The sequence below is a fragment of the Struthio camelus genome, chromosome 4 (genome assembly GCF_040807025.1).
Source record: "Struthio camelus isolate bStrCam1 chromosome 4, bStrCam1.hap1, whole genome shotgun sequence".
Lineage (NCBI taxonomy): Eukaryota > Metazoa > Chordata > Aves > Struthioniformes > Struthionidae > Struthio > Struthio camelus.
This window is the reverse complement of record NC_090945.1, coordinates 86,024,046-86,047,369: the sequence shown is the minus strand read 5'-3', so window position 1 is coordinate 86,047,369 and position 23,324 is coordinate 86,024,046. Positions and strand designations below refer to the sequence as shown.

The following is a 23,324-nucleotide window of genomic DNA, read 5'->3' as shown; positions in this document are numbered from 1 at the left end:
CAGATCCCAAAGGCATCAGGCTTGTAACATCCAACCCGCTAGTTCTGAGAAGGCACCACTTTTTTATAATACCGTAATTTGTAAATGATTTTCTCGTTAAATCAGATCTGGCAGAGGCAGATGTCTTTGGATGAGTCGCATAAGTCTGCGTTTTCAGCTGCGGGTACCTAAACGAAGCCTTGCAGTGATTGGGAAATAGCAATGATGGTCCTTGGAAAGTTGGCAGTTTATCAAATTAGGGGGGTTTGAGTTATCCAAGCACAAAACAAACCTCTTGAAACTTACTTAGCAGACTAAAAAACCCCAAGTTTTTCATGCTTCAATCTTCCTAAAAAGAGCCAAAGGGAATCTGAAATGTTCCAAAAAACATCTAGCTTGGAACTGAAAACAAGGATAACAACTTTATCCCAAAGGGTAATTTGCTAAAGTTGTAAGTGCCCAAAGACACACACAGGATTACAACAGAGCTGCTTTCCCAACACTAACAAGATAGCTTGGAGCAATTTTATTCAGCAAAATAAGTTTTGTTTTGTTTTTTGTTTTTAAACCCAAGCAGGTTGCCAGTGGCTCCACTGCGAGAACTAGGCAGGACATACACCGCCGGGAAGCGAGGTTTTCCAGGTCACACAGATTAGAGGTGGTGCCGTTCCACGAGCTTTAGAACTGATCATCATCACGTTAGCGTAACACCTATTTCGCACGCAGTGTTATATAGCTCCGGTGGGACTCAAAAAACTTTGCAAGGAAGGTCGGGAGCACCGTTGCTGCTTCCCAGGCCAGGCCGGGACATCGGACCTGCTGAAAGCAAACCCTTATCTTCAGATCCTCAGCCCGGTGCCACATCCCTTGCATTGCTGCCAGCTGTAGCAATACTGAGTGGTAAAAAGTACTGATTTTTTTGCATATTTAATACCCAGAGGTAATACGTGGGCATTTTTACAGCAAAACCTCTCTGCCCTAAAACGTCTTCTCCCTCTCCGCCTCGGTAGCTTTTTTCCTTACAGCCCTTAGCGTCGGATCTCGCGGGCACTGTTCAAGGCTGCAGGTTAGGGGAAGATTTATTTCCATGAAACATTGTTTTTTAAGAATTGAGGGGCGTGTGCAAGAAAAGATCATCTTTGTGCTTTCGGCTGAAATATAAATGAGTCGCACCGATAAAGCTATGGATCAGGATGACAAAACATTAAAGCCAGAGCACCCATTCGTGTTGTCAATAACCTGATCGTGATAGCTAACACAGGCAGGTGGACCTGCTGAAGTCGGAGTTAGCTCCAAACTTCCCATGTATCCGGGAGGGACTGAAGTTCCTGGTATCTCAGCAGGAGATACCTGCTCAGCAGGAGCAAGTATTCACCTGGGAATTTGCAGGTACTAATGGCTGGATTTCCTCCATTAGTTAAGCCACCTGCAGAACTCCCAAGGCTGCAAAGAGCCCGAGCGCACGGCCTGTGCCGGGCACCACGCCGCGGCAGAGCCCAGGCCATCGCAGGAGCGTCCCGGGAGCGCAAGGACATGCAGGCGTACGGCAGGCAGCAAACAGATGCAGCCCTGGGAAGAGGCTGAGTTTTCAGATCTGATTACCACTCGAGGAGACACTGCGGGCTCCAGTTCTGTGGCCATCAAAGCTCTGCCGGCAGACACCGGGCCGACGCAATGCAGTCGCTGTCAAAGGCAGGACTGCTATCTTAGGTGCCTAGCGTATATGCGTATACGCAATTAACCTCTGCTTCCAGGAGCCGTGGAAAAGCATACCAGCATTGCTGGCTGACATGCGCAGCGGATGATGCAGTAAGATCATATTTTGTGACTTGATTTTGCCATGGTAAACAAATGCTGGTTACGGGACATTCAGGGTCACAATGATGCTTTTAAAATCTGTGCATTCCTTTGGATAGGTTTGCCTATAGAGTTTAATCGTTGCTGGGGGCTGCGTTACCAGCCGCCTGTGGCCAGGCATCTTTCCTGGGGTGTCAAATCGCTAATCTTCAGGCCTTCTGAACCATTCGATCCTATTAACCCCACTGTGTACAAAAGGGATTTCACATCTACAGGCAAACATTAGACACACAGGTACAGGTTTATAAGGACTGTACCAGCTATTAAGAAAAGATTTACAAAACTGAAGAGTTAACTAACCCTTCAAAATAGGAGTTCTGGCCTTCACGTCGTCAAGCAATGTCTGCATTAACTCTGCAGGCAGGAAGCCAGACTAAAATAAGGCATATTTGTTCAGGGCTCACGTTGTTAGGTATCTCCTGGTAGGAGTGCAAGCAGAGCAAGCCTGTGCGTGCCTGCAAGCCAGCGGGTAGACATACCCTCAAGTTGGTGGTTCAAAAGGCGTTTCTCTTGGTGACAGTGTTGGCACAAGCTGCTTCCAGCCTCCTCAGTTGTGCTACTACGGATGTTTGGGAGGGTCACCTGGGGACCAGAGTCATAGAACCAACCCGGATGGAAAAATACTCTTCCAAAATCCCAGCACAACTGAGGACTAGCCTGGGGTGGGAACAGCGTAAGCAGCCTCAGCGTGGGACCACAGCCTCCATCTGTAGAGCTGCCGTCACAGCCAGAAGGCGTGTTTTAGCCCCGATCCCTGAACTCGAGCCTGCTTCTTTTCCGATATTTGGCTATAGGACACGCCTGATCTTTCAGTAGCTGGAACACACTGTCACAGATAGGGCTTTGATTCAGGACACCAAGAATATCAGATTTAAAACAGAGAGGCAGTGTCTTCGGGCAGCTAAGAAGTTCTTTGGAGGATCGACACTTTTACTTCTTAAAGCATATGCCTGCAGAGCCCTAGGACAACTGGGTCCAGCTTTGTACTGTCGTCCCTGTGTACTAGCAGGAGAATTAAAAGTGGAAGGGAGAGAGAAAGCTCAATGCCGTCCCCACCCCTGTCAACAAACACCACCCTAAAGGGAGTCAAGCTTTGTTTAAATTAATCTATAAGAGAAAAAGCAACACAGTAAAAGCTCCTCTTTTAGTTGTAAGTAGTGCATTTGAGATGATAAAGTTACCGGCGGGAACCGTTTCAAAGAGAGCTTGCATTTAGATCATTTAGTGCTCCATTTAAGTCAAACAATAAAGTCATTGCAAGGTGAAGGTAAAAGCCCAAGCAAGCAGCATACTTACACTCGTGATATCCTATGAGAGATGTGTGATTAGGAAAAGAGATAATCATGAAAACAAGTTAAAAAACGAACCAGTGGATCAGAATTTCATGTCGGCCTGTTGGCAAAGCTAGTTACGTACAGACACGGTTGGGGAGCTGGTCTCCAAGTTTGGAGAGGAGCTCACATGCCTAGTGTTAATGCCCGGTGCAGGGTCTCAGGTGTCCTCGGGAGACCAGGCCCTTTGGAAACCAAAAAGGGCGAGATGGAGCCGGCCTTGGGCTAGACAGAGAATCCCCAAGGTGCCTGAAGCCTGACCGGGGACAGAAACGAGCCTGTACGAGCATGCCCCTAAAGCCAATCAGCGCCACGCTGCGAGCGCAAGGGAGGCGCGGGTGCCAAACGAGTGACTACACCGGGGCTGTCTCTGGAAAGCAAACCGGATACGCGAGATTTCCCTTAAAACGATTCCCTTAGAGCGAGAACGCTGGCAAGCGGAGTTGGGGTTTGTGGCTTTTTTTCTTTTTTTAATAACACCACAGAGCGCGGATGGGTCACGTTCAAGTATCACCTGGGGGAAACGGCAAAAAACGGGGAATCGGAGCTAAGCGCCAGGAAGATGGAGCTGCCTTCTCGCTCCCCCGAGTCTTTCCAACTAGCTGTTACCAACCCCAGCTGCCTGCCTGCTTCCACGTCCTCAGCTCTTCTGACTGCTGAGTGTCCAAGCTCACGGTTGTTTATCATTTTACGGAAAGCCTGAATACGCTGCAGGCTTTTCGATCATGGATGTCAGGTTACAAATGATACTCAGCACGTACACATATAATATTATACAACGCACACATAAAAATAATGCTAGAATACACAAAAGTGCTTTCTGAGCATCAGCTAGATCAGTCTAGTCCTTGTGTACCATACTGACAACATTCATATGCCATGAACTGATGTGAAATTAGGCATTCTCATACCCTCCAAAAAGAGATACCCGCTCCAAAAAAGAGATACCCCCAAAAAAGCAACTCAAATTTATCCTAGGGATTTGTTTTCACGTTAAACCTAAACAAATTTAACTGGAAATTACTGCTGAAGAAGGAGGCCATGCTTATCCTACCTTGTTCCATGCAAGACTTAGTAACGGAGCTGCTTGGAAAATTATTAATTATTATTTTTGGCAGGTCACTTTGCTGTCAGATCAGCTGGTGACTCGCTCACAGCTGCACGGCTGCGAGGTCTGTTGCAAGCCAAGGGACAGGAGTTAGGGCTGTTCCTCCTGGTGAGAGTGTGGCGGTCTACCACAGAAGGTGTCATCTGAGCCACGTCCTACCATGGGCACGATGAGTGTCTCGGTGGCACTTCTTCCCTCTGATTGCAACTACGTGCCAGAGAAGGAACGAGCGAAGTGAATCCTGCTCTTAGGGACTGAAGAAAATGCACTGCCCCCATATATGAATCCACCATTTGGGCTGGGATTTTCACCGGGGACAAGGAGCATAGGGCAGAGCTGGCGCTGCTGCCCTGTAGAGGAACAAACACAGGCAAAGCACCTTTGATGCACTCCCTCAGTGTTTTCTATTCTTTCTGGGCAGCACCTGCCTATAGCTTTTAAAGAGAAGCCAGAAATGCTGCTTTGGCTGCTGAACCAAGGCCTCTGGAGTTCAGGCTACTATATTTTACTGTGAGATGTGCTAGAGTATGTGCCAGCGCATGCCCTTCCATAACTCATAAACTTCCCATCCATGCTATTGGCTTGCAAGACTGGCTGCAACTGTGGCTTAAAGCCTCCTTGCTGTGCTGGTCTCGAAATCCCCGCAGAGGACACAAGCAGCGCTCACCTGAAGCGTCCTGACGCCACGGGCCAGCGCTCAGGCTCTGCTCCTCAGGCTGAAGCTGTGCAAAGCATTTGCTTGCATATAAACTACCTGGGCGAATCCAGACTTCAAAGAGGCTCAGACTCACGCTTACCTGACAACATAGATCCTGTCCTTTCTAAGAGCAAACTGTCCCACAGCTGGGTTTTTAGCCTGCAGTCTTCTACATGGAACCACAGAGCGAGCTGCGGGCTAGCAATTTTAAGTGATTTTGGGGGGGCTTGCTTCAGATACACCTCTGTACAGTGGAAGTCTGTTGTGAAACCAGGGAACTTCTGCTTAGAAGTGAAACAGAAAGAGTGAGCCTCAGCCAAATCAATGAGTTTTGATATAAAAAGCAGAATTCAGGTTAGCGTGATAAAAAGGGATTTCCTATTAGAGCTTCCACTGTACATGCAGGAGTGAAACCTTTGAAGGCAGGCTCCCAAGCAGCCCTGCTCCCTGAGGCTGCTCCGTCTAGGCAACGCGCGTGATGGAAAGCATGGCTGAAACGCGCTTGCTTAAAGTGAGACAGGGCTTAAAACTGTCCAGAGAGTGTCTGGACATGCACTCACTTTTCCAGTAGGACGAGGGCTGTCGTGGGGTTCACGCGAAGGTACTTGCATGTGGGTTGCCCGTAGTCGGCCAAATACGTCGACCAGTCCCACTGGATAAACAGATCTAAGAGCTGCAGCACAAACAGAAAAACAAACAAAAGGAGATTTTTAAAAGTTGGCTAGAGAGCAGGTTTACCTATAACTTGGCAAAAAACCCGGACAGGCGGGATTAAGCAGAAAAAGCATTCCAAACGTTTCACAATTTTAGCTAATTCAGCTATAATGCGCTCCTCCTGCATGTCATCTCTATTTTAGGGGAGAAATGGAGGTGCTACGTGTGTAAGTGAGAAATCAAACACCTGGAGGTCGGCGGCAGAGCCAGAGAAGAACCGCAGCGTCCTGACGCTTCAAACTACTGGAGGAGGGTGCTTTTGTGGTTAAAGTCACAGAGAACCTCTTCTGTCCCCGAGTTACCATCTGCTTCACTTTAACTGGGCCACAAGGATTTCGCATCGTGCTCGTTGAGATCTCTTAACATCTTCAAAGTGCTTTGTAAGCGTCTCTAATGAATAAAGCTCCCCGGGGGAGGTATGAGAGACATCCAGGAGTTCAGCGGTTTATCTTAGGTTAATGCAGCTACAGAAGGAGCCTAGGAGTCTCAGGTGGTTTCCAGTCATTCGTTAGAGAAACCACTGAAGTCCCCTGGCAGCTCCAGGTGGAGGCAGAAGGCACAGGCAAGTTCATCCAGACATCCGTGACAACCTCTGCTGCAGAGCCCCAACAGCGCAGGTGACAACTTCTCATTTGAAGCCCTTCAGGTCTACAAAGCAAGCTCCCGCGTGCACCATACGTGTGCTCTCACCGCACCCAAGGCTCCCGCACACCCTGTGGCCTTCCCAGCATCAGAGCCTCGGCTGGCCTTGACCTCGGGTAAGGAATAAGCAAATTAATCCCAGTTTCCCCTAATGCCTCCCTCCAACGTAGAATCCCAGAAGCTCCTTCAAGCTCCCCCTCCCTGACCTGGACACCTGCACTCTCTCCGCTTTCTCCCCTCTCAGCCACACAGACCACGCTCATCAAATATTTGACCTCTGATCTCGCCTACTTGACATTCATGCTGCTATCTTTCGTAAGCATAACTTGGTGAGCTTGTGCCATCTGGCTCACTAGCAATATTGTTCACTCTGACGAAGCCTGAGTTTTCTCAGTCTGATTCCCTTCGCTTCCCCTGTGGCTTCTAATTTTTTCAGTACAGTGAACTGGATGGACAAAGTTTTGGTGGTCCACCAACCCCTGGCATCCTCAGACTCCTTGTAAGGTGTCTGAGAAAGTTAACAAGTTAAAAACAAACAGATTGCTGTTGCTAGGCTTAAACACCCAAACCCAAGCCGGAGCGTCACACCGCTGCAGAAGAACATTACTGGGTCCTCAGACCAAGAGCTTTGAAGCCACGCACTGCCCTACATGTGAGGTTTCGCTATCTTGCTCTCATTACTATTTTCCAAGGCAGTAATAATAAATTAATAGCTCCCACACCTTTCCCCCACTAAACTTTCTTCTCCCTTAGAGGACTTCTTTCTTCACCTAGCCAGGTTCTTTCAACGGTAATGATGGAGCAGAGGAATTAGGAGCGGTTAAGAAAGGCACAGCACTAATCTAAGCCATATAAAACAAGTTAATTAAGAGCGGCTGTGTTTCCCTCCCATCCTTTAGCCTCCTGTGACTGGGAGCTCCTGTGACCGCTCTATGGCAGGCCCGATTGCCAAGCGCCTGTACATCTTCATTCCCCCTGTCCGAAGGGCCAGGCGCCCGCTGCCGAGCCCCCGCGAAGAGCGGCTCGGCTATTTCTTCTAGCAGCACATGTCCCGGAGCGAAGCGCGGCCCACAGAGAGCTCATTGTGGCAGCGTCTCCATGGTGTTCCTGGAGGCGCGAGCCCTGTTTAACAACACGGCCCGCCCCACAAAGCCGGGGATTTGGCTCCTCGAAGACCTCGAGGTCCCAAACAAAAATGTGCAACACGATTCTTTTTGATTATGTAGGTCACAGTGAAGAAAGCAAGCGGCAAGGAACAATCACCCACCCTGGCAGGGGGGACGGATTAGAGGGACCTCGGAGGGCTTTTCTGTCTCGCGCTCCTCCAAGGCTTTGCACAGGAGGTCCGCGCTGGGGCCCCTTGTGTTAACTACATGCTGGAGCTGCACATCATCTGCGGGAGCTTTTCCAAAGGGAAGCGCTCAAGGGCCCTTAAAGAGACAACCGGAAAGGTGGTTTCCCGTGCTCTTTTCACCTGGCATGGCAGGCTCAAAACTCTCGCAGTAGGTTTGTCGACGGCTCCAGGATATCGTAGGGTTTTACGGGCTAAATCGGAGCGCAACTCGCCCCAAAGTCCTGGTGTCCGCCACCCCGGGGCGCGGCGGGGCCGAAGGTGCCTTTGGCAAGCTGTGAACTGCAGAGCACAATGCAATCCCATATAACGGGCACGTCCAGACACCGGACGGACCGGGTAGCAGTTCACAGCAAGCTGAAATAAAGCCCCAAAGGAAAACAAAGTGAGGATGAGAAATGGATCGAGGAGACGAAAGAGGCATCAAGAGCTCTTCTAAACCATACACAAGGGTTTGCTCTGTACCCTGAGCTTAAGCACTGCAACTCTCCCTCATCAGGTCGTGCAGCCGCCAGCGGGGCACCTTGCTCCCCGCGCTGCGACCGACCGTGGCACCGGCAGGTTGAAACCAGGCCGTTTCGCCCCACCGCGCTGGGACAGCCCTGCGATTTGCTGGCTCCCGGCATTCCCTGGGCCAGCTCACCTGCACCGGCACCGGCCCGAAGGGCTGACGGAGCAGCGGGGAGGCAATCATCTGTGTTATTTTAGTCCCTTCCGTCATGCAGTACGATATCTCCAGCTGTTCGCATCACATTCAAAAGAAATCCGATGAAGACAACCTGTCCTAAAAGCATTCCCACCCTGTGCTAGGCTTGGACCTTCTCCTGGGAGCCAGCTCGTGACAGTGATGGATAGTCTGTGTATTTTACAACTGTTTACCCACATCCATCTGGCCAGCTAGGCAGGCCTGAGGATACCCAGGCCGGCACATTTGGGCTTCAGCTTCCTCGGTCAGTGCCGTTTGGAGGCATTGCCGGCGTTTGCCCAGCGGCACGGCTTCGCCGGGAGGTGGACGCAGGAGCGTTGCGTATTCCTTTGGAGACAAGGGAGAGAGGTCCTGCAGTAGGGAGCCTGACAGCTCAGGGCAAGCTGTCTCGAAACAATTTATCTGTCACATAAATGTGGTTTTATTGGTTTTACTGTTTAAACTTTTCACCTCTGCAGCTAAATCTGAAAGGAAAAAAGAAAAAAGTAGTTCTGCGCGCAGGCCCTCGGCAGCCCAGCTCCTCCACGGGCTCAGGCGGGCCTTCCGGGGGAGATTCCAAAATAAAATATGCAAATACCATTAATTCCTCAAACTAAAGAGTCTCCTTTTCAAGGCTATAAATCAAACTCGACAGCGCGCACACTGGGGGGAAAGGGAAAGAAGAGGAAGGAAAAAAAAAAAAAGAGCTTTTACTGTGATGATATTAAAGTGCTATAGGCTCAGAAAGCTGCAGACGTGCCGCGTGCAAAGAGCGGGACCGCAAACTTGCAGCCTGCAAGAAACCATTTCCTGGGGGCAAGAAAAGCATACTTGCTGCAAAAAGCAGGGATGGGGCAGGTACGCATGTTCATGTGTATATTTATAAAAATGAAGAAACGGAGAAAGGTTTGAGTGTGCCTTCAAAAGAAAGGTCCTGAAAGAGATTGTGTTTTCACGTGCACATATACCGAGAACCGCAAGCAGCGCAGCTGCACGGGGAACCTCCTCGCGCGCGCCCCTGACGCTCGCCGGTTCCACCTCCATCGCGCCTCCAAAACCAAGCGGAAACCGACTGTGCGCGCTTGTTCACATCCTCATCTCCACTGCAAGAGAACAGCACGTCCAGGATAAAAATGCAACGGGGGGAGTGGGGGCGTGAAAACGCAACGCCGGTGTCCTTGGGAAACGCGTGCTGTCTCGCTGAAACGGCAACGCGGGGAAGGTGATGCTGGGATGAAAGAACTGGACCGGGAAGCAGTTCCCAGCCCCGCCGCAGGCTCCTCTTGGCAAGGGCCGAAAGTCACTTTCTCTCCATCTACCTCAGCTCGACCTCTGTAAACGCTAAAAACACTTCTTTTTCATTTCCCTGGTAATACCACGATCTCAAACTCTTCAAAGCAAAGATTATTTTACAGCATGTTTTTGCAGCCCTCCCATCAAGCATAGGGAAAGGATGGCTATAATTTAACAGCACGCTTGTGGCGGAGGGAACTGGGACATGACAATTCCTCTGCAAGCGCCTCTGCTCCCGGTTAAATCCAACGCGAGACAGAGTGTTCCCTTTGACATGAGGCGACAGCGCTGAATCTGGATAAAATTCTTTCAGCCAAGCCAGAAATAGCATAATGTGAATCTGAACTGATTCAAAACAGAGTCTGCGAGCTTTGCCAGCGCTCCTGGAATGACATCAAAGTAAGCACCACAATTTGCACACTTGCACCAGAATCGCAGCAGGCTCTGTACGAACCCAGGAGGTGACGTACAGTTTGCACCTAAAAAGTTTGCGAGTTTGCACCTAAAAATCTGACCAGTTCCTGAGGCAACAAAACGGGCATGGAGCTGACTTGATCAGAAAAGACACTGGGACAAACCGGAGGCAGCTGAAGCCTAAGAGAGTTGAAGCTTTTCGTGGTGGTCTACAACCCTCAAAGCCCAGGCTAGAAAACTTGACAGCTGGGTTGGCCAAGAAAACCGTGATCCCCAGAGACAAACTAAAGGCTCGACATTGAATTATTCTGAAGCCAAAAGCAAGAGACAAGACGTAATCCTGTTCTCAAAGAGAAAGATAAGAAACAGAAAGCGGCTGCATGGCACAGCTCTTTCTTGGGGTTGCATTTGGGTGCTACACGCTGCCAGCCCAGGTACTGCCTTCAGCAACGCTGCCTGCCAAAGGCATTTCTCAAATCTTCATACTACTTCCAGTAGTGTCAGGACGCTGTGCAACATCTAAAACTACCCTATACAAAATGGCACGGAGCCACACAAACAAGAAAAAGGGACGTAGAGTTAAAGGAGATGGCAGAAAACGGAGACCCGTGTTTTCCAAGGTGAAAACCAACCTACATAAAAAGGACTTGTCCCGTCTCTCAGTCTCAAGTCCTCCTCCCTCCCTTCCCTTCCACCAGCCTGATGCGCAAAGGTCAAGTGTTACTGCGCAAATGCGGCGTGAAATAAAAAGTCCTAAATGCCCTGACTTGATGCAACGCCAGCCTCTGCGGATCCTCCCCAGAGCCCTCCTCCCTTCCTTCCTTTGCCTTTTTTCCCTTCTGCACCCATGCAGCGCCGCTCTGTGCATCCACAACCGGGGGCAACGGGGACTTGCACTCAAATGCTTTTGACCTTCAAGGAACTGCCACTTGAGAAGCACCAAGTGCTCTGGGCTCACGGACAAATCCAGCCGCTGGGCCCCGCTGGGAGAGGACATGCAATTCTCCCCGTACAGCAGGAGGTTGCAGGGATGGATCCAACGCGAGACGGCACACAAGGCTACATCCACTGAAGCAAGATGCAAAACTCGTCCAAACTAAAAGTGAACAGCAGCTGTCCAAAAAGCTAAGCTGCTCCAAGACGCAAGGGCAGTCTTCAGCTTAGCCAGAAATGGAAACCTAATCTTTCCACTCCTTTCTCTGGCAAGCAAACTTTTTGTTTTTTACATCCCTGCCGAAGGGACAGCGTTGTATAAGAGCCATACGCTTTGTTCCTGTTAAAGTCAAAAGAGCCGTCACCACCTCTGCGCTTGCATTTGTGTTTTCCCCACGCCCCAGCCCTTCTATTTTTAACATCCTGACTTTGCTAGGCCAAATTCACACATGAACTATAATAAAAATAAAAATATCCATCACCAGAGGCAAACTAGCACAGCAGTCCCATGGATGCGCAGTAACTGGATGGCGAAAGGCAAAAAAAAAACCCCATCCTGAACTAACTCGCACTTCATTTCAAGGTCTGCAAACGTCAGCTTGAGGCTCTCCATACAGCAAAACCCCAGAATTCGAGTAACAACCATCCTCTCCCCTCTTACGCACCAAGATGTTTACTTTCAGACAGCGACGAGAGAGAGCATCGAGATGGCTTGAAGGTGTGCTCGGGAGCGCTCCGGTCTGACAAGCCTTCGGCAAAGTAATAACTGCTATTAAAAAACCAAACCAAACATGAGCAGCGTGCGCGCGCGCGCACACACGCAGAAGGATGAAAAGGTAAAGACAGTCACAGACCATTAGCCAGCAAATCTGTTAACCTGTTTAAACAAACTTACACGCAATTATCCCGGATTTCTCGCATCAAACTGAGCTAAAGGTATTACAGTTAACTCGCCGCATGTGAAAGTGGGAGACAGAGAGGCGTCTGGAAGAGCCGGCCTCGGATCCCGGCGGTGCCACCGGCGGGCGCGTGAGATTTCCTAGCAGCGGGTTGCTGCAGGGTGTCCGGGCGATGCCTGGAAAAGCAGCATGGATGGGGCAGCTAGGCCAGAGGGTTAAGCCCAGGCTCTCTCTCTCTCTCTCTCTCGAGGGGCTTCGCTTCTCCTGGGCACTGGGGCATGAATGCACGGGGTTTTGGGGGCTTTCCTAGCTGGGGGCAGTGCTCCCGTACCGCTTGCTGAACCCGAAAGCTGCTCCCAGCTCGCGCTCGCGAGCGGCTGCTCTTGCTTTTGTTGGGGTTGCTTTTGGGCTTGCCCTGCCCAAGGAGCGGGTGTTTTGAGCACCAGACTGAAGCTGGTTTTAAACAGCTGCGCTCTCGCTTTGCCTCCACCTTCCATAAACCTGCAGTGTTTCGGTCGGCAAAGCCACCAAAGAGACCACCCCGCTCGCCTATACGCCTTCCGAGCTATTCTTTATTCCTTCACAAACTCCTTTTGGTGACTGAGCAACGCAGCTGAACAGCGGCCAGAGGAGCCTGAGGTGGAGGAGCACCTCAGCCCTTTGCAGGAGCCCACCTGAACCTGCCCAAACGGAGGGATGAGCCGCACCAGCAGGACCGAACCACACACGGGGGAGGCCCGGCCAGTCCCGGTGGGTACCTTGAGAAGCACAAGCAACTCCTAAAGCTGAACCAGGGCCAGCTACCAGGTTGCCCATGTCTAAGCTTGCAAACCAACCATACCCACCGCAGGCTGGGCAGTCCCTGCTGCCCGCCGATGGGTAATTGCTACAGAGCACAAAAGCCCGGAGAGATGCCAGCAGCGGCAGCCACAGACAAGTACATTCAAAATAATTTATTTTGGGGAGGTTTCAAGTATGCCTCGTGGGAAAGTAATACTGAAAGAGGAAGGAATACGCTAACCCGTGGGGAGACAGAGGTTTGGACAATAGGATTGCCAAGGAGAAAAGGCACCAGGAACCAGAACGCCGCGGCTGTTCGTTTACTTACAAACGGGCGAGAGGGTAAAACCATAGCCTAAATGAAAGCAGGAGCGGATTTGTCACTGATTTCACTGGGAGCCACGATTTTGCTCTAAGTAGCGAATGCATGTTGAGCAACAGGGTGGTGGCATCCTTAGTAACCTCCTGTTTCGCCGGCTCTGGGCTGCACCCCAGCGTCCGATGGCCGCACTGTGATAAGCCAGGGGATCAGCATGCGTGGAGCGTAGGTAACGCTAATCTCACCCCCTTTCAGGTGCTTACCAGACCTGCCTGCCTGTAACGGAAGGAGGAAGAAAGAGAGAGAAGTGCTGCTGGCCATTAATTTATATCAGAGCAGCAGCGTTGTCCATCTTGCTTGGGCATCTACACAAGGTGAAATAATCCCATGCTCAGGTGAGCCCTCTCTTGGGTCCTGGGCAGATGTCCCGGCCGCTGACTCTCCTTCCTCCTAAACACTCAAGCTGAAGGCAAGAAAAACGATTCCATGTTCTTCACTTCGCATTTTAACTGGATTTATTTTGAAAGTTAAGGCAGCAATTTTATCCTTCTTCTATCTTCTTGTAAGTGAAGCAGTTCTTGGAAACAACAGGAGAAGAACCTGGAAAGACTTACGGCAGAAGGGACAGAATGTAGTAGAGCAAGGCTGGAGATGACAAAGCCCTAATCTGTCCAGTCTGCATTATTTTCGGATTTGTGTCGTTGCCTGTTTATAGGTTTTTGCATTTTGCAAATCATTTCCAAGGGAAGACCTCCAGAAAGCTTTTGGTCTGCACTGTGTGTGCAGAAAGAGTCTCTGGTTTTCCATCTGCGAATGTTCATCATTTATTAGGAGGCTCTGGCTTTCCATTTACTGTGAAGTTCTGGTGCAATTGCATGGTGTGACTTTTTTAGAAGATATTTATGCCAAGAGCCTTATTCAAATTTTACATCTGCATTACAGTTTCACCTGACACATACTGTATTCCTGATTGTAGGCCACTTCGGTACTGACGGCAAAAAAAATCCCTATTCGGTTAAATACGATTTTGCTGAGTTGCGTTTCCCTCCTGCTCCACGAACCTGTGCTACCAAACCACACGAAGCAGCCACAAAATGCCAGGCAGAGTTCAAGAGAACCGGTGCGAAGCAGCAAAACACCCAAGGGTGGGGACACCGCAGATTAACGTGTCACATCACAGTGACAGTCTTGTAGACTCCTGGAAAGTCCCTCGCACCTTCGTTCTCTGCTTCTTTACGCTCTTGTTGACTTTGATGCTGCAGGATCGTGGCCTTAGTCATTAACTGGAGTTCTGCCCGCAGGGAAGGCTAAACTGAATTCTAGGGAAATCCCAAGCTTGGCGGGCCATGGCAAAGCGCCGTGCAGTACTGCCTGAGAAAACAATATGGCGCTAAAAATACTCGGTACGAAAGCACTGGGATTTCACTGTTTCAGAAAAAATCCATCAGTTCAAGTGATAACTGCCCAGACTGTGGATTTTAGGAATGGGTAAAAGAAGAAAAGTCAACTCGGCAATACGGGATTTATTAGCCAATTTGCACTCATAAAAATAATTATTTATACTCCTCAGGCTCTTCATGCAGGTTCACAAGTTTGCCTGCTGCTTGCTGAGCAGCGGAGATGACAGGATTTCTACCCTCGAGACCCTACAGTCTGGACGAGACAAAGGGACAATACTGGGCCGTCGCCAAGAGAAATGAGAGAGCCTAGGAGAAGCGCCCTCGCGGGAGCGCTACTGAATAACCCTCGCCCTTTCCACCGAGGAGTCACAAAGGGGGATTCATTCCCCAAGCAAAGATGTCTCCTTGAGGAGCATCCCCGCTCTCGGCACGCCGCGGTCAGCGGGGCGCGATTCAGCCCTTGCGGCGGGCTCTCGCGCCGGCCGAGCACGGCGCCCGGCCGAACGGGCGATGCCAGGGCGCGGGAGCGCCTGGCGTCGCGGGGGCTGCACTGGGAGACGCAACGCTCGGGAAACGCTCCAGTCGACGTCTTGACAGCCATCCGTGGGTAGATATTCCTCGAAGCAGCGAGCGGCGTCTCAAGGGCTATTGCTAGCCGGGGAGGAGAACCCAGATTTCGTGACTCCTAACGGCAGCAGCTTCCCCGCTCGGTGCTCGGGAGGTGACGACGCTGTGCGCCAGGCGCACGGCACCTCCTCGGCTCCCGCGAGAGCCAGGGCGGGCGAGACTGTGCCAAAGTGCGGTTTAGCAATTCAAAAAAAAAAAAAAAAAGAGGGATTTGAAAAAGAAAGGAAAGAGCACCAGGAGCAACATCCCCCGGAGGGGGTCTTCCCCGCGTCCCCGCCGCCTCATCCCTTGCATTTTTGCCGCCGCCTTTGGGAGGCCGGGCGGGCGAAGAGGCCGTCGCTGGCTGCCTTTGCAGCCCGTTTCTGCCGAAATCAGGAGAGGGTTGGAAACGATGATTTCTAAGCAAACCAAGAGGCTTCGGTAACCTCAACCCCACGCCTTTATCTCGCGTGCCCTGCCCGAGCCGCCCTTCCCTATCGACAGATCGGAGGAAAACTTTCGGATATCACACTTGGAAAACGCTGATATTTCAGTTGCAGAGCAGGATGCTGGAGAAGGCTTAACAATTCACCGCCCGCTCCCAAAGGAGAGACTCCCCTAAGCACCAACAAACGAGTTCGGGGTTGGGGGGGGGGGAAGCAGCAGTCCTCCAAACGCGAGGGCGGCAGCCGGGGTCCCTCCTCCCGAAGGGACGAGAAAGCAGTGCCGTTCGGAGGGCCCCGCGCTCCCCAAAGGCGCGCCGGCAGCCAGGGGGCTGGCACCCGCCGGGTCCCAGCCCGGGCGCCGCGGCCAGGGCGCCGCAGTTATTTCGCGTGCCGCGACCGCGGTGCCAAGCGAGTTGCGTTTTTTTGTTTTTTTTTTTTTCCCCCTTCCTTTTGTGGACACATGAAAAAAGGGAGGGGGGAAAAAAAAAAAAGAAAAAAAGAAAAAGGAAAAAGAAGAAAACCACCAGGCGACCTCCCGCTCACCCCAGCCCGTCGGCGCGCGGCCGCCGCTGCCTTCACCTCCGGCTGAACTTTCCGATTATCTCAGACGAGATTCACCTTGCGCTGAACTTGCACCCCGGGCCGCCGCGCGCGCGGGGGCACGGTAGCCCCGATGGAGCGGCGCGGCTGTAAATGTAACGAGCGCTATCGGCGAGCTCAGGGAGAAACGGGTCCGGCGTCGTTTCGGGAGTCCGGAGAGAAAGCCGAGGGCAGAACTTGCTGGGACCGCGGAGCTTTTAGACCGTGCCCCCAGCTTTTTTAAACCGGCGCGGGTGACGGCAGGCAGGGGCGCCTTCCTTTTAATCCCGCGGCCGAGCCGTAGGCCGGGGCCGAGCGGAGCTTCCCGTGGCCACGGGTAATTTGGGCAGCGCGGGAGCAGAGTGCCTGGGCAGCGAGGCAGATACGCCGGGAGGTTCAAGCGCTCCAAAAACCTGCGGCGTCACCTGCAAAACTCCCCCGGCGCGTGAAATCAGCTGGCAATTTGGGCGCCTTCTTTAGAACTGTTTTTATCAGGCCGCGGGATACAGATTTCCAGAGGCCGCGATACTGTTGGGAAAAGAGCAAGAGCCATTTAGAGCTATTTAGCGCTTTCTACGGCGAGGCAGACACACGAGCAAATGGATATTTAAAACAGCTGCGAAGGCAAGACTGGTAGGAAACATTTGGCTGAACGCAAGCGCAGGAATAAAATAACTTTGCAGAAGGTTAAAAATCAGTGAGTTTGGTAATGCCCCCCTTAAGGAAAAGATTGTGTTTCTTGGACTTCTAGAGACTAACGAATTACGATAAAATGTGGAATTCTCTCTGCTAGGCCCTGATTAAAACCCATTCTTTCACCTTTTATTTTCCGCCCGCACTGTAAAAGAGTCTCTTTTGCGCCCCATTTGTGCAGACCACCTTTTCTGTGCCTCTTCTGAGACGTGAGAACAACGCATCCTGGCAGCAGGTAATTCTGAAACCAGGAAAAAAAAGATCTACAAAGCTCTCTAAGGGGGAAGACAACGGTAAAAGCGAAGGAGTTGAATGGACACCGCGAAACTTCCCCTTCGGACACTTCTTCCATTCCTCTTGGCATCTACAGGCCATCCACAATGGCCCCGAGGCCATTAAAAATCCCTGGCCTCCAGTCGATAGCGACGGCTCAGTTAAGCCTTTTGCCGGGTTGCGTGCTCGTGCCAGACCTCCGCTCAGGGTATGGATGTTTTGCAGTGGTCCAGTCCCTCCTGCAATGGGCGATGCCCAAAATGGCCCGCGATGCCCAGCCTTGTGCTCGCACCACGAGCACCTTCCCTTTCGTCCCCTCAGCCTCAGGCTGTACGGCAAGAGTGGGGGCAAGGCTTTGGTTTCCAACAAGCAATTTTTAATTCCCACCGCTTATTTCAGGGAGCAGCCTCCCAGCCTGCCCAAAAGCAGGGCTTCAAAGGAGCCTTAACGAGGCCCTGAAATTCAAACTTATGCAAGGTCTGCTCTAAAACCTCGCCAGCTATGTCTCACTCTTTTCTAAGAAAACCTCTTATTTCGAGAAACTGTCGAGCTTATTTTAACATGTTCCATTTTTGGTGTGCGCAAATCATTTTGGGAACTTTAAATTTGCAGGCTACCAACGCGTAGGGGGAAAAAAAAAAAATACAGCGTTCTCGTATGGAAGGAATATAACATTTGCTTTTGGCATCTTGGAGCCTACTGAAAATACCCAGCGTAACCAGAACATAACGCAAAACTAATCAAGCCAAAAACCTCCCAGAACACACTTCACTCTAACTCAAAGCAATGCAACTAAGAGGAGCAGCATCAGGAGGAATTACGGCTGAAGTGGTAAAGAGCACTGCAAAAGCATTTAATCCTGATAATGTACCTTCTCGGTTTGTTCTGCAACAGGGCAGCAAAGAGCGTTGCCCTGGGCACGGAGGGAAAGAGCAGGATTTATGGCTATTTGTTGTAAAAAAAAAAAAAAAAAAAAAGGAACCAAAAAACTCCGGAGGAATCTGAAAACAAAGCAAAGGCCTTTCCTTACACGGTGTCACACTAACCTCTGGATGGCCTCGCACTATTGTCAAAGCCTTGGAAAGGTATAAACAAAGCCAGATTTCAGATGCCAAGAACTGCGATTGGCTAACCAGTGAGTAAAAGGAGACTATCTGGTCATCGTTCCCGAGAAATCACCTTTACAGTAACATAAATCGAGGGAGGGATGTTTTATGATGTGCACACAGAGTTATCACCATATTATAAAGCAATTTACAGGAGAAGGAGGCGATAACGGACTCTGGCAATCTCCCTGTGGATCGGAGAATTTGACACCTGCACAGCATAACCTCTCGAAATAAACCCGGCTCCGAAGCGAGTCGATGCATGCCGTAACGGAAACGCGGGGCGCTGTTTAAAGGACGGTCCAGAGGAAATGGCTTTAAAACTACACACAGCTCAAGTCGTGGGGAAACGGTGACTTGGTGAACCACCAAGGGCAGAAGACACAAAGAAAGCAAGAAAAGCCCAGTTTGAGTGTGCGCTATCTGACTTAGCAAAGACCGGTTTACATTTCTGGGCAGAAAGTCCTCTTTGGTGTGTCTTAGCCACCTTAAGCTTATAGGTGCCCAGCATGGTTGCAAAAGGAGGGATTCGGGTGCTGGTCCCTCCGGATGGCTAAGATGCACCAAGCAGTGCTGCTCTTTTTAAGGACAAGTGCCTTAGGGACAGATGCACAGAAGCTGCCTCTCTCCGCAGTAGCTAGTGCTCCAACTCGACTGCTTCTGAAACGACGAAAAACGGCTCTTTAAAAAAAAAAAACTCTTGAGAACTTCGAATTTCCCAGGACAAAATTGTTCCAGTCAGTCTGAGCTGGATCTTTCAAAGAAAGAGACAGACCAAAATTGCATACAGAAGAGTCATTTTGGAGGGTTTGCCAGAACAGAGAAACGATCTTTCACTGAAACTCACGCTCCTTAGTGCAACTGCCATTCAGATTTTGGCACCAGACTTTCGGTTTGGACTTGAAGTCTGAAGGATCCATTAACACTTGATGGTTCCAACGTGGCCGTAGGTGGTGACAACCTTCCAAGAGCAGCAAGAGCCTCAAAAAATTTGGCCAGCAAACCACCCTTTGGTATCATCAAACCTAAACTAAACACAGCTCAGCTTCAATTTCGGAACCACAACTTGACTTCGAATCGGAGCATCCCTTTTCCGGCCAGCTTCAGTCGAAAACAGAATCGCAAAATCCATAAGCGGCTTCAGCCCTACGCTGGCATTATACAATACCACGTTGCATAATTTCCTGCTATTCAAAGCATTTCTTTTTCTCAAGGTTTCTTAGACGTCAGGGTTGACACATAGGTACACACATTTCCTTCACCATTTTGCTGCCTCATGCACTTATTTCCGCACCATTATCCTGCACATGTACACAGCCAGACCATCAGAGCGAGAGGAGCTGGGCCAGGCTGTCTGCTCTCCGCTTCCTGCGGCTGAATGGCAGCACTGGCGGAAGGGTAGAACGACATGGATTTTGTCTTTATTTACACCAAGCTGTTTACTTTCTTCTTTCTTTCCATTTTATTGTCGTTTGATAGGAACATAAAGCAGAGCTCCAACAGATCAATGCCAGATACCCTGAACCAAAGGACTTCTTGCAAATTTCCTTTTGGTTGCTGTAAAACTTCTGTGGGGTTATGAACTCCTTAAACAAACAGCTGAGGTCATTGTTAGCTAAAAGAAAAAAAAAATTAAATAAATAAAAAAGCAAGACTAATGTTACAGCCCCAGTGGAAGCTACTCCGCAGAAAAGGGAGCCAAGATGGTGCACAGCAAAGTCTCCTTCAAAAGCGTTGCTATCATGATAAAAAAAACGTGAGTCTTGCGAACAGAGAACACACACGTGGACACACGCTTTTCGGCTGTTGAATTCCTCTTTTCTCACCAGAAACGCACTCTCGCAATTGCAATATTCTGCGCTCAGGTGACAAAGGGACACACACAGGCGCCCCACAAACTCTGGGCAAGTTAGAAGCCAGAAGCAAAGAGCCACCTTTCATAGACTTTAAACATGCCGCTTCCTATCTCTGCTTTTGAACTGATGAGAGTCTGCGTTGCCTTGCTGACGACACTTTTAAACAAGCATCTATCCTTTCTCTCATCCCGCTCCCATGAATTTTTGCAGAGCTATCTTGAAGTCCCAAGCCCAAAATTCTGCTTTGTCTGGACCTGAGGGACATCACAGCACGCGTGGGTAGCTGAGCAATGGCACCAGAACCTCCTCCCTGGCCACGTCGCCTCTCTGTTTCCTTTCTGTCTCTACCAGTAGCCCTTTTTTCTTACCACTGAATCGTGAGCACTTTGCTCTGGGTTGAGATACTACCTACTACAAGAGAGCTCTGATTTCTGGACCTCATTGACTCCACCTAAGCACGCCTTACCACCACCACCTCTCTACCAGTCAAAGCTATTCTATACAGGACATCAAGAACAGGAAATCTGGACTCCAAAGTCCCACGGCATTTTGATTTGTCCACATCTCAGTTCCACTTCTGAGGGCCATTGCCCCTCAAAAATCCTAAAACCAAGCCCCTCTGGAACTCAGAGTCAGATACGTACGAAGATCTAATATGCAGCACATACACGCTAATATCCACCCAGAAGTATTTTTACAAACACTCAGCCCCCAAACCGGGTCATATTCGTTACAGAAACATATGGAGCCATTTGGAAAATATCATGTTGAGAAAACAGAGGGATGGCGAAGCGGGAAGTTCTCCTCAATTCTTCTAAGTCAAGAATCAATGCAGAATTTTCGTTCACCAACCCTAATCCTGCAATTATGTTCTTTAATGTCCAAACCCAAAAGCTGCTGATCGCTTTACGAAGAAGACGGAAAATGTTTTTAAGTTAATCACTGTAGCAGAGCTGACCGGGCAAACAGACTCCTAAACAGCCCTGGAAAACAAAATGAAACAAGAAACTCAGCTCTGAACCGAAGAATAATCAAAGCTTTTCCATAAAGTGAAAAAGGACAGGACAAGTTTGAACCTTGCTTAGTCACACACATCCCATACAAGAGGAATTCCTGGGGAAAAGAGGCCTGTCCTTCCAATCTCTCGACATTATCTTGCAAGGTAAAGCGCAATTACAGCCCTTCCAGTCTCTAAGCAGCTAAAAAACGTAGGACAGCGGATGGCTCCTGAGATGCTCTGTCCTCCTCTAGAAAAACGTTAGCAAAGCAGCATGTTTCCATAGGCCTTACCGCAAAGGAAGGCCGGCGTGACCATCAGGCCTCCACCCAGGACCACTTATTTCAGGGGTTCAAAACATGTCTTTTTTTCTTTCCAAAAATCAACAGTGAAAACTAGCCCCTACTTATTCCTCAGCGGGAGGAACTTTGCTAGAGCCGTAGGTGACCCTAACAAACAACAAACGTCAGAGCCACGGACAGAGTGTGACTTCGTTTCCCATCACTTGCCTCTGCGTTTCACCTGAAGAAAACATAGCAAAGTCCACAGTCAATTTGTCTGAAGTTTTCAACTCATTTCCCATTCTGGGGCACATAAAATCTCTGCTGGTGGAGACAGAGAGAAGGAGGTGATACCACAAACACTGGGACAACATTTCCGGCTGACAGACAGAGAGGATTCCCAACGCAAGGCTCACGTTCTGGGTGGACAAGACTTTTTAATACTTCTTGAGACCTGCGAAATCTTGAGTCCTGATAACAGGAAAGAAATTCTGCTACTGGGCATGTCAGAGAGATTTGATTAATATAAAAAGGAGTTCACCAGGTTTGCCCAGCTCTCTACGCTGTCCCCAGAAAACTCGGAGCACACAGTGATAGCTTCTGCAGCACTTCACCCCACCTGGTATTCAGCGATTTAGGGATACGCCAAACAATAGGCTGCATATGAATGTTGTGTTTAATAGCCCCAGTGGACTCATCTTCCATGAATCCGTCTAAACCCATGTGAAAACCACTTATGCCTCCCCATTGCCTTCCAGCATCGAGTTCCTCCCTGCGTCGCGAGAGAGAAAGTGGACGCAGGTGGGAGCTTTGCAACTTCACATCTTCCACCCAGCTATTCCAGGGGACACACATCTACAGCAAAAAAAAAAAAAAAAACCCCAAAAAACCCAAAAAAACCCAAAAAACCCCAAAAAACCCCTTTCACCTGCAAATGAAACATTTCTATGGCAGAACTCGCCACACATTTAAAGCATTGAGTGTTAATAAGAAAAGGCGTTTGGGAAAGGAAATGGAAGGAATGCAGACACCATTATTATAGGAAGGAAATAAATCACTAACAGGGCATTCATCAAAAACAGAGGATGACGGAGTGACCCTATCAAAGGCAATATATGAAAATCAATAAATTTAGACAAAAGGCAAGAATGGAATATAAGCACCTTGCAATGGAAAACACAGAGAGGCCTCTTACTCAGCCTGAAAATTTACAGTTAGAAAGAAGAGTCTGTCTGGCTGTCTCTCCACCCAACCTATTGCCATCTCCTGATCCATATAGGATAGAATTACTCGTACATCCCCAGAGGCAATTGTATGCAGGGTTTCATTTCAAATTGCCAGCGATACTACAATTTCCACTCAGCAGGATAGCTCTCACCCTTTGGTGAACTTCGTAGTTTTGGAGAACCAGCCCAGAGTCTGCAGTTGCTGTCTCCCAAAAGGTTTGCTGTAAATCATACTGGAAGAGCAAGATTTATCTGTAACACAGTTCATCCTCACCTACAGTAGCTCTAACAGAGACTCCCTGGACTTGCAGCCCCACGAGAAGATACGCTGCTCAGCGCACAGCACTCCTTGCACCTTTGAAACCTTCTTGCAACTTCCAAACTCTGCAAAGAAATCCCTGTTTATATTCTGCTGCTCCTCTCTCGGTGCTGCTAACAAGCCTCTCTCTGAGTCTCATTTTTCATTCTTGCCTTAGCGCTTTCTTCCACGTCCTCTTGCTCAGTGATTTTCCCCCCTGAACCAATCAGCTATGTCTTATACCCTTTCCTCTTTAAAAAGGGCTTGTTTTCTGAAAGGCCCAGAAAGCCCCCAATCTCCTGAGGCCAAAGCATGAATAAGTCAGATGGTGAGTTCAAAAACAAAGAAAAATTAAAAATAAATAAAAGCCAAGCAAGTTCATGGCATGCGCTGAACTTTCCTTGAGCTCAAATACAAATTTTTCATGACATCTCATCACTTATTTAGATTGTAAACTCTGTGGGTCAGTGACCTGCTGCATATACTGCGCTGATATATAAATAATACCTGTACCCACTTACACTTTCGCACAGCACCAAAGAAGACAGGAAAGCCTCCAGG

General features: G+C 49.6%; 1 protein-coding gene across 15 annotated transcripts in view; it reads right to left on the bottom strand.

Annotated features, from left to right (window-relative positions):
- The window catches only part of EXOC6B (exocyst complex component 6B), a 313,137-nt gene that overhangs the window by 6,686 nt on the left and 283,127 nt on the right, over positions 1–23,324 (bottom strand). For 8 of the 15 annotated variants that reach the window (XM_068943863.1, XM_068943861.1, XM_068943851.1 and 5 more), the window contains one exon: positions 5,533–5,645. The exons of the other annotated variants lie outside the window; for them this stretch is intronic. In XM_068943863.1, the coding sequence (XP_068799964.1) occupies positions 5,533–5,645 (113 nt within the window). The remainder of the gene's footprint in view (positions 1–5,532; positions 5,646–23,324) is intronic. 15 annotated transcript variants of the gene reach the window in all.